Source organism: Mixophyes fleayi, chromosome 4 (genome assembly GCF_038048845.1).
Source record: "Mixophyes fleayi isolate aMixFle1 chromosome 4, aMixFle1.hap1, whole genome shotgun sequence".
NCBI lineage: Eukaryota > Metazoa > Chordata > Amphibia > Anura > Limnodynastidae > Mixophyes > Mixophyes fleayi.
In genome coordinates, this window is record NC_134405.1 from 13,382,392 (window position 1) to 13,394,848 (window position 12,457).

Below are 12,457 nucleotides of genomic sequence, written 5' to 3' on the forward strand. Positions count from 1 at the left end.
TCTTATGCCTCCTCATATATCACTGTTCAGACCCCTCTCCTCTATATAATACTAACATAATATAATATGTATATAATACACAGTGTGTGCTGGGAGCTGTCTTATTTCTCCTCATATATCACTGTACAGACCCCTCTCCTCTATATAATACTAACATAATATAATATGGATATAATACACAGTGTGTGCTGGGAGCTGTCTTATTTCTCCTCATATATCACTGTACAGACCCCTCTCCTCTATATAATACTAACATAATATAATATGAATATAATACACAGTGTGTGCTGGGAGCTGTCTTATTCCTCCTCATATATCACTGTAGAGACCCCTCTCCTCTATATAATAATAACATAATATAATATGGATATAATACACAGTGTGTGCTGGGATCTGTCTTATTCCTCCTCATATATCACTGTACAGACCCCTCTCCTCTATATAATAATAACATAATATAATATGGATATAATACACAGTGTGTGCTGGGAGCTGTCTTATTACTCCTCATATATCACTGTACAGACCCCTCTCCTCTATATAATAATAACATAATATTATGGATATGGATATAATACACAGTGTGTGCTGGGAGCTGTCTTATTCCTCCTCATATATCACTGTACAGACCCCTCTCCGCTATATAATAATAATAACATAATATTATATGTATGTAATACACAGTGTGTGCTGGGAGCTGTCTTATTCCTCCTCATATTTCACTGTACAGACCCCTCTCCTCTATATAATAATAACATAATATAATATGGATATAATACACAGTGTGTGCTGGGAGCTGTCTTATTCCTCTCATATATCACTGTACAGACCCCTCTCCTCTATATAATAATAACATAATATAATATGAATATAATACACAGTGTGTGCTGGGAGCTGTCTTATTCCTCCTCATATATCACTGTAGAGACCCCTCTCCTCTTTATAATAATAACATAATATAATATGGATATAATACACAGTGTGTGCTGGGAGCTCTCTTATTCCTCCCCATATATCTCTGTACAGACCCCTCTCCTCTATATAATAATAACATAATATAATATGTATATAATACACAGTGTGTGCTGGGAGCTGTCTTATTCCTCTCATATATCACTGTACAGACCCCTCTCCTCTATATAATAATAACATAATATAATATGAATATAATACAAAGTGTGTGCTGGGAGCTGTCTTATTCCTCCTCATATTTCACTGTACAGACCCCTCTCCTCTATATAATAATAACATAATATAATATGGATATAATACACAGTGTGTGCTGGGAGCTGTCTTATTCCTCCTCATATATCACTGTACAGACCCCTCTCCTCTATATAATAATAATAATAACATAATATTATATGGATATAATACACAGTGTGTGCTGGGAGCTGTCTTATTCCTCTCATATATCACTGTACAGACCCCTCTCCGCTATATAATAATAACATAATATGAATATAATACACAGTGTGTGCTGGGAGCTGTCTTATTCCTCCTCATATATCACTGTAGAGACCCCTCTCCTCTTTATAATAATAACATAATATAATATGGATATAATACACAGTGTGTGCTGGGAGCTCTCTTATTCCTCCTCATATATCTCTGTACAGACCCCTCTCCTCTATATAATAATAACATAATATAATATGTATATAATACACAGTGTGTGCTGGGAGCTGTCTTATTCCTCTCATATATCACTGTACAGACCCCTCTCCCTCTTTATAATAATAACATAATATAATATGGATATAATACACAGTGTGTGCTGGGAGCTCTCTTATTCCTCCTCATATATCTCTGTACAGACCCCTCTCCTCTATATAATAGTAACAAAATATAATATGGATATAATACACAGTGTGTGCTGGGAGTTGTCTTATTCCTCTCATATATCACTGTACAGACCCCTCTCCTCTATATAATAATAACATAATATAATATGAATATAATACACAGTGTGTGCTGGGAGCTGTCTTATTCCTCCTCATATATCACTGTAGAGACCCCTCTCCTCTATATAATAATAACATAATATAATATGGATATAATACACAGTGTGTGCTGGGAGCTCTCTTATTCCTCCTCATATATCTCTGTACAGACCCCTCTCCTCTATATAATAATAACAAAATATAATATGGATATAATACACAGTGTGTGCTGGGAGCTGTCTTATTCCTCCTCATATATCACTGTACAGACCCCTCTCCTCTATATAATAATAACATAATATTGTATGGATATAATACACAGTGCGTGCTGGGAGCTGTCTTATTCCTCTCATATATCACTGTACAGACCCCTCTCTTCTATATAATAATAACATAATATAATATGAATATAATACACAGTGTGTGCTGGGAGCTGTCTTATTCCTCCTCATATATCACTGTAGAGAACCCTCTCCTCTTTATAATAATAACATAATATAATATGGATATAATACACAGTGTGTGCTGGGATCTGTCTTATTCCTCCTCATATATCACTGTACAGACCCCTCTCCTCTATATAATAATAACATAATATAATATGGATATAATACACAGTGTGTGCTGGGAGCTGTCTTATTTCTCCTCATATATCACTGTACAGACCCCTCTCCTCTATATAATACTAACATAATATAATATGGATATAATACACAGTGTGTGCTGGGAGCTGTCTTATTCCTCCTCATATATCACTGTACAGACCCCTCTCCTCTATATAATAATAACATAATATAATATGGATATAATACACAGTGTGTGCTGGGAGCTATCTTATGCCTCCTCATATATCACTGTACAGACCCCTCTCCTCTATATAATACTAACATAATATAATATGTATATAATACACAGTGTGTGCTGGGAGCTGTCTTATTTCTCCTCATATATCACTGTACAGACCCCTCTCCTCTATATAATACTAACATAATATAATATGGATATAATACACAGTGTGTGCTGGGAGCTGTCTTATTCCTCCTCATATTTCACTGTACACACCCCTCTCCTTTATATAATAATAACATAATATAATATGGATATAATACACAGTGTGTGCTGGGAGCTGTCTTATTCCTCCTCATATATCACTGTACAGACCCCTCTCCTCTATATAATAATAATAACATAATATTATATGGATATAATACACAGTGTGTGCTGGGAGCTGTCTTATTCCTCCTCATATTTCACTGTACAGACCCCTCTCCTCTATATAATAATAACATAATATAATATGGATATAATACACAGTGTGTGCTGGGAGCTGTCTTATTCCTCCTCATATATCACTGTACAGACCCCTCTCCTCTATATAATAATAACATAATATTGTATGGATATAATACACAGTGTGTGCTGGGAGCTGTCTTATTCCTCTCATATATCACTGTACAGACCCCTCTCTTCTATATAATAATAACATAATATAATATGAATATAATACACAGTGTGTGCTGGGAGCTGTCTTATTCCTCCTCATATATCACTGTAGAGAACCCTCTCCTCTTTATAATAATAACATAATATAATATGGATATAATACACAGTGTGTGCTGGGAGCTCTCTTATTCCTCCTCATATATCTCTGTACAGACCCCTCTCCTCTATATAATAATAACAAAATATAATATGGATATAATACACAGTGTGTGCTGGGAGCTGTCTTATTCCTCCTCATATATCACTGTACAGACCCCTCTCCTCTATATAATACTAACATAATATAATATGGATATAATAAACAGTGTGTGCTGGGAGCTCTCTTATTCCTCCCCATATATCTCTGTACAGACCCCTCTCCTCTATATAATAATAACATAATATAATATGTATATAATACACAGTGTGTGAAGTGTGTGCTGGGAGCTGTCTTATTCCTCCTCATATATCACTGTAGAGACCCCTCTCCTCTTTATAATAATAACATAATATAATATGAATATAATACAAAGTGTGTGCTGGGAGCTGTCTTATTCCTCCTCATATTTCACTGTACAGACCCCTCTCCTCTTTATAATAATAACATAATATAATATGGATATAATACACAGTGTGAGCTGGGAGCTCTCTTATTCCTCCTCATATATCTCTGTACAGACCCCTCTCCTCTATATAATAATAACATAATATAATATGTATATAATACACAGTGTGTGCTGGGAGCTGTCTTATTCCTCTCATATATCACTGTACAAACAGACCCCTCTCCTCTATATAATAATAACATAATATAATATGGATATAATACACAGTGTATGCTGGGAGCTGTCTTATTTCTCCTCATATATCACTGTACAGACCCCTCTCCTCTATATAATACTAACATAATATAATATGGATATAATACACAGTGTGTGCTGGGAGCTGTCTTATTCCTCCTCATATATCACTGTACAGACCCCTCTCCTCTATATAATAATAACATAATATAATATGGATATAATACACAGTGTGTGCTGGGAGCTATCTTATTCCTCCTCATATATCACTGTACAGACCCCTCTCCTCTATATAATAATAACATAATATAATATGGATATAATACACAGTGTGTGCTGGGAGCTGTCTTATTTCTCCTCATATATCACTGTACAGACCCCTCTCCTCTATATAATAATAATAACATAATATTATATGGATATAATACACAGTGTGTGCTGGGAGCTGTCTTATTCCTCCTCATATTTCACTGTACAGACCCCTCTCCTCTATATAATAATAACATAATATAATATGGATATAATACACAGTGTGTGCTGGGAGCTGTCTTATTCCTCCTCATATATCACTGTACAGACCCCTCTCCTCTATATAATAATAACATAATATTATATGGATATAATACACAGTGTGTGCTGGGAGCTGTCTTATTCCTCTCATATATCACTGTACAGACCCCTCTCCTCTATATAATAATAACATAATATAATATGGATATAATACACAGTGTGTGCTGGGAGCTATATTATGCCTCCTCATATATCACTGTACAGACCCCTCTCCTCTATATAATACTAACATAATATAATATGTATATAATACACAGTGTGTGCTGGGAGCTGTCTTATTTCTCCTCATATGTCACTGTACAGACCCCTCTCCTCTATATAATACTAACATAATATAATATGGATATAATACACAGTGTGTGCTGGGAGCTGTCTTATTCCTCCTCATATTTCACTGTACACACCCCTCTCCTCTATATAATAATAACATAATATAATATGGATATAATACACAGTGTGTGCTGGGAGCTGTCTTATTCCTCCTCATATATCACTGTACAGACCCCTCTCCGCTATATAATAATAATAACATAATATTATATGTATGTAATACACAGTGTGTGCTGGGAGCTGTCTTATTCCTCCTCATATTTCACTGTACAGACCCCTCTCCTCTATATAATAATAACATAATATAATATGGATATAATACACAGTGTGTGCTGGGAGCTGTCTTATTCCTCTCATATATCACTGTACAGACCCCTCTCCTCTATACAATAATAACATAATATAATATGAATATAATACACAGTGTGTGCTGGGAGCTGTCTTATTCCTCCTCATATATCACTGTAGAGACCCCTCTCCTCTTTATAATAATAACATAATATAATATGGATATAATACACAGTGTGTGCTGGGAGCTCTCTTATTCCTCCCCATATATCTCTGTACAGACCCCTCTCCTCTATATAATAATAACATAATATAATATGTATATAATACACAGTGTGTGCTGGGAGCTGTCTTATTCCTCTCATATATCACTGTACAGACCCCTCTCCTCTATATAATAATAACATAATATAATATGAATATAATACAAAGTGTGTGCTGGGAGCTGTCTTATTCCTCCTCATATTTCACTGTACAGACCCCTCTCCTCTATATAATAATAACATAATATAATATGGATATAATACACAGTGTGTGCTGGGAGCTGTCTTATTCCTCCTCATATATCACTGTACAGACCCCTCTCCTCTATATAATAATAATAATAACATAATATTATATGGATATAATACACAGTGTGTGCTGGGAGCTGTCTTATTCCTCTCATATATCACTGTACAGACCCCTCTCCGCTATATAATAATAACATAATATGAATATAATACACAGTGTGTGCTGGGAGCTGTCTTATTCCTCCTCATATATCACTGTAGAGACCCCTCTCCTCTTTATAATAATAACATAATATAATATGGATATAATACACAGTGTGTGCTGGGAGCTCTCTTATTCCTCCTCATATATCTCTGTACAGACCCCTCTCCTCTATATAATAATAACATAATATAATATGGATATAATACACAGTGTGTGCTGGGAGCTATCTTATTCCTCCTCATATATCACTGTACAGACCCCTCTCCTCTATATAATAATAACATAATATAATATGGATATAATACACAGTGTGTGCTGGGAGCTGTCTTATTTCTCCTCATATATCACTGTACAGACCCCTCTCCTCTATATAATAATAATAACATAATATTATATGGATATAATACACAGTGTGTGCTGGGAGCTGTCTTATTCCTCTCATATATCACTGTACAGACCCCTCTCCTCTATATAATAATAACATAATATAATATGGATATAATACACAGTGTGTGCTGGGAGCTATATTATGCCTCCTCATATATCACTGTACAGACCCCTCTCCTCTATATAATACTAACATAATATAATATGTATATAATACACAGTGTATGCTGGGAGCTGTCTTATTTCTCCTCATATGTCACTGTACAGACCCCTCTCCTCTATATAATACTAACATAATATAATATGGATATAATACACAGTGTGTGCTGGGAGCTGTCTTATTCCTCCTCATATTTCACTGTACACACCCCTCTCCTCTATATAATAATAACATAATATAATATAAATATAATACACAGTGTGTGCTGGGAGCTGTCTTATTCCTCCTCATATATCACTGTACAGACCCCTCTCCGCTATATAATAATAATAACATAATATTATATGTATGTAATACACAGTGTGTGCTGGGAGCTGTCTTATTCCTCCTCATATTTCACTGTACAGACCCCTCTCCTCTATATAATAATAACATAATATAATATGGATATAATACACAGTGTGTGCTGGGAGCTGTCTTATTCCTCTCATATATCACTGTACAGACCCCTCTCCTCTATATAATAATAACATAATATAATATGAATATAATACACAGTGTGTGCTGGGAGCTGTCTTATTCCTCCTCATATATCACTGTAGAGACCCCTCTCCTCTTTATAATAATAACATAATATAATATGGATATAATACACAGTGTGTGCTGGGAGCTCTCTTATTCCTCCCCATATATCTCTGTACAGACCCCTCTCCTCTATATAATAATAACATAATATAATATGTATATAATACACAGTGTGTGCTGGGAGCTGTCTTATTCCTCTCATATATCACTGTACAGACCCCTCTCCTCTATATAATAATAACATAATATAATATGTATATAATACACACTGTGTGCTGGGAGCTGTCTTATTCCTCCTCATATATCACTGTAGAGACCCCTCTCCTCTTTATAATAATAACATAATATAATATGGATATAATACACAGTGTGTGTTGGGAGCTCTCTTATTCCTCCTCATATATCTCTGTACAGACCCCTCTCCTCTATATAATAATAACATAATATAATATGTATATAATACACAGTGTGTGCTGGGAGCTGTCTTATTCCTCTCATATATCACTGTACAGACCCCTCTCCTCTATATAATAATAACATAATATAATATGGATATAATACACAGTGTGTGCTGGGAGCTGTCTTATTTCTCCTCATATATCACTGTACAGACCCCTCTCCTCTATATAATACTAACATAATATAATATGGATATAATACACAGTGTGTGCTGGGAGCTGTCTTATTCCTCCTCATATATCACTGTACAGACCCCTCTCCTCTATATAATAATAACATAATATGGATATAATACACAGTGTGTGCTGGGAGCTATCTTATGCCTCCTCATATATCACTGTACAGACCCCTCTCCTCTATATAATACTAACATAATATAATATGTATATAATACACAGTGTGTGCTGGGAGCTGTCTTATTTCTCCTCATATATCACTGTACAGACCCCTCTCCTCTATATAATACTAACATAATATAATATGGATATAATACACAGTGTGTGCTGGGAGCTGTCTTATTCCTCCTCATATTTCACTGTACACACCCCTCTCCTCTATATAATAATAACATAATATAATATGGATATAATACACAGTGTGTGCTGGGAGCTGTCTTATTCCTCCTCATATATCACTGTACAGACCCCTCTCCTCTATATAATAATAATAATAACATAATATTATATGGATATAATACACAGTGTGTGCTGGGAGCTGTCTTATTCCTCCTCATATTTCACTGTACAGACCCCTCTCCTCTATATAATAATAACATAATATAATATGGATATATTACACAGTGTGTGCTGGGAGCTGTCTTATTCCTCCTCATATATCACTGTACAGACCCCTCTCCTCTATATAATAATAACATAATATTGTATGGATATAATACACAGTGTGTGCTGGGAGCTGTCTTATTCCTCTCATATATCACTGTACAGACCCCTCTCTTCTATATAATAATAACATAATATAATATGAATATAATACACAGTGTGTGCTGGGAGCTGTCTTATTCCTCCTCATATATCACTGTAGAGAACCCTCTCCTCTTTAAAATAATAACATAATATAATATGGATATAATACACAGTGTGTGCTGGGATCTGTCTTATTCCTCCTCATATATCACTGTACAGACCCCTCTCCTCTATATAATAATAACATAATATAATATGGATATAATACACAGTGTGTGCTGGGAGCTGTCTTATTTCTCCTCATATATCACTGTACAGACCCCTCTCCTCTATATAATACTAACATAATATAATATGGATATAATACACAGTGTGTGCTGGGAGCTGTCTTATTCCTCCTCATATATCACTGTACAGACCCCTCTCCTCTATATAATAATAACATAATATAATATGGATATAATACACAGTGTGTGCTGGGAGCTATCTTATGCCTCCTCATATATCACTGTACAGACCCCTCTCCTCTATATAATACTAACATAATATAATATGTATATAATACACAGTGTGTGCTGGGAGCTGTCTTATTTCTCCTCATATATCACTGTACAGACCCCTCTCCTCTATATAATACTAACATAATATAATATGGATATAATACACAGTGTGTGCTGGGAGCTGTCTTATTCCTCCTCATATTTCACTGTACACACCCCTCTCCTCTATATAATAATAACATAATATAATATGGATATAATACACAGTGTGTGCTGGGAGCTGTCTTATTCCTCCTCATATATCACTGTACAGACCCCTCTCCTCTATATAATAATAATAACATAATATTAAATGGATATAATACACAGTGTGTGCTGGGAGCTGTCTTATTCCTCCTCATATTTCACTGTACAGACCCCTCTCCTCTATATAATAATAACATAATATAATATGGATATAATACACAGTGTGTGCTGGGAGCTATCTTATGCCTCCTCATATATCACTGTACAGACCCCTCTCCTCTATATAATACTAACATAATATAATATGTATATAATACACAGTGTGTGCTGGGAGCTGTCTTATTTCTCCTCATATATCACTGTACAGACCCCTCTCCTCTATATAATACTAACATAATATAATATGGATATAATACACAGTGTGTGCTGGGAGCTGTCTTATTCCTCCTCATATTTCACTGTACACACCCCTCTCCTCTATATAATAATAACATAATATAATATGGATATAATACACAGTGTGTGCTGGGAGCTGTCTTATTCCTCCTCATATATCACTGTACAGACCCCTCTCCTCTATATAATAATAATAACATAATATTATATGGATATAATACACAGTGTGTGCTGGGAGCTGTCTTATTCCTCCTCATATTTCACTGTACAGACCCCTCTCCTCTATATAATAATAACATAATATAATATGGATATATTACACAGTGTGTGCTGGGAGCTGTCTTATTCCTCCTCATATATCACTGTACAGACCCCTCTCCTCTATATAATAATAACATAATATTGTATGGATATAATACACAGTGTGTGCTGGGAGCTGTCTTATTCCTCTCATATATCACTGTACAGACCCCTCTCTTCTATATAATAATAACATAATATAATATGAATATAATACACAGTGTGTGCTGGGAGCTGTCTTATTCCTCCTCATATATCACTGTAGAGAACCCTCTCCTCTTTAAAATAATAACATAATATAATATGGATATAATACACAGTGTGTGCTGGGATCTGTCTTATTCCTCCTCATATATCACTGTACAGACCCCTCTCCTCTATATAATAATAACATAATATAATATGGATATAATACACAGTGTGTGCTGGGAGCTGTCTTATTTCTCCTCATATATCACTGTACAGACCCCTCTCCTCTATATAATACTAACATAATATAATATGGATATAATACACAGTGTGTGCTGGGAGCTGTCTTATTCCTCCTCATATATCACTGTACAGACCCCTCTCCTCTATATAATAATAACATAATATAATATGGATATAATACACAGTGTGTGCTGGGAGCTGTCTTATTCCTCCTCATATTTCACTGTACACACCCCTCTCCTCTATATAATAATAACATAATATAATATGGATATAATACACAGTGTGTGCTGGGAGCTGTCTTATTCCTCCTCATATATCACTGTACAGACCCCTCTCCTCTATATAATAATAACATAATATTGTATGGATATAATACACATTGTGTGCTGGGAGCTGTCTTATTCCTCTCATATATCACTGTACAGACCCCTCTCTTCTATATAATAATAACATAATATAATATGAATATAATACACAGTGTGTGCTGGGAGCTGTCTTATTCCTCCTCATATATCACTGTAGAGACCCCTCTCCTCTTTATAATAATAACATAATATAATATGGATATAATACACAGTGTGTGCTGGGAGCTCTCTTATTCCTCCCCATATATCTCTGTACAGACCCCTCTCCTCTATATAATAATAACATAATATAATATGTATATAATACACAGTGTGTGCTGGGAGCTGTCTTATTCCTCTCATATATCACTGTACAGACCCCTCTCCTCTATATAATAATAACATAATATAATATGGATATAATACACAGTGTGTGCTGGGAGCTATCTTATGCCTCCTCATATATCACTGTACAGACCTCTCTCCTCTATATAATAATAACATAATATAATATGGATATAATACACAGTGTGTGCTGGGAGCTGTCTTATTCCTCCTCATATATCACTGTACAGACCCCTCTCCTCTATATAATAATAATAACATAATATAAAATGTATATAATAAATTACCTGCGAATATTTCACATTTTCCACCATGTTCCAAAATGGCGCCTGGAAACTGTGACCACGCCCCCTCCGAGGCGTCACCCGGTGTTAGCTGGGAAATGATGTGAAAAAAAATTGGGTGCCTGGAGACTACAACAAAATGGCCGCCGCTCATCTGAAGTGATGACACTATTATTGTATTATCTTTTTGACTCTAGTGATTACATTGCCCGTAGTCAGACATAGTATCTGCTAACTATAAGACATGTTCTCTGCAATTTCCTACCGATTTGAATCAAGTATTTTTCCACAGTCTTATATTGATTATAAATACTACAAGAAAATGGCCGCTGATCTGCTACACTGAGGACACGTATTGTCAGGTTACATAACAATTCGTTTGCTCGAGTATGTAGTGTACACAGAGGAGGAGTGAGCTCATAGCCCAGTGATATACACAGGATATTCTTCTTCCTATGTAATGTATGATATATGAGCAGTGATACTATTATATATTATATACATGGTATCTTCTACATATACATTTGTGTATATATCTCTAATGTACATTATTTTACATACTCTATAATACACTATTATATACATGGTATCTTCTACATATACATTTGTGAATATATCTGTACTGTACATTATTTTACATACTAAATAATACCATACTTGCCTGCTCTCCCGGAATTCCCAGGAGGTTCCCAAATTTCGGTAGGGGACGGGGCATTATCACGTCATTAGGCTCTGCCCCCTCGATGCAATGCCGTGAATTTCGGCTTTTTAGTGGTATAGTGGGGGACGGGGCTATGGTGATGCGACAATGTTACCACGTCCCCTCCTATCCCATGTCACCTGACTCTGAGAAATCTTAGAAGTTGGCATGTATGTATAATACACCAGACTTGCCAACTCTCCCGAAATATCCGGGAGACTCCCGCATTTTGCGAGAGTCTCCCGGGCGAGTGTGGCAATCCC

At 35.3% G+C, this 12,457-nt stretch overlaps 2 protein-coding genes across 3 annotated transcripts in view; both read right to left on the bottom strand.

Moving 5' to 3' along the window:
- Positions 1 to 11,538, bottom strand: part of LOC142151054 (uncharacterized) — an 84,750-nt gene extending 73,212 nt beyond the window's left edge. Inside the window, exon 1 of the mRNA XM_075206345.1 lies at positions 11,498 to 11,538. Coding sequence (XP_075062446.1) covers positions 11,498 to 11,524 — 27 coding nt within the window. The 5' untranslated portion in view covers positions 11,525 to 11,538. The remainder of the gene's footprint in view (positions 1 to 11,497) is intronic.
- LOC142151045 (uncharacterized) overlaps positions 1 to 12,457 on the bottom strand; it is a 58,487-nt gene that overhangs the window by 27,679 nt on the left and 18,351 nt on the right. Inside the window, exon 1 of one of the 2 annotated variants that reach the window (XM_075206323.1) lies at positions 11,498 to 11,535. The exons of the other annotated variant lie outside the window; for it this stretch is intronic. The gene's annotated coding sequence lies outside the window, so the exon portion shown is untranslated. Of the gene's footprint in view, positions 1 to 11,497; positions 11,536 to 12,457 lie in introns of those variants that run through there. 2 annotated transcript variants of the gene reach the window in all.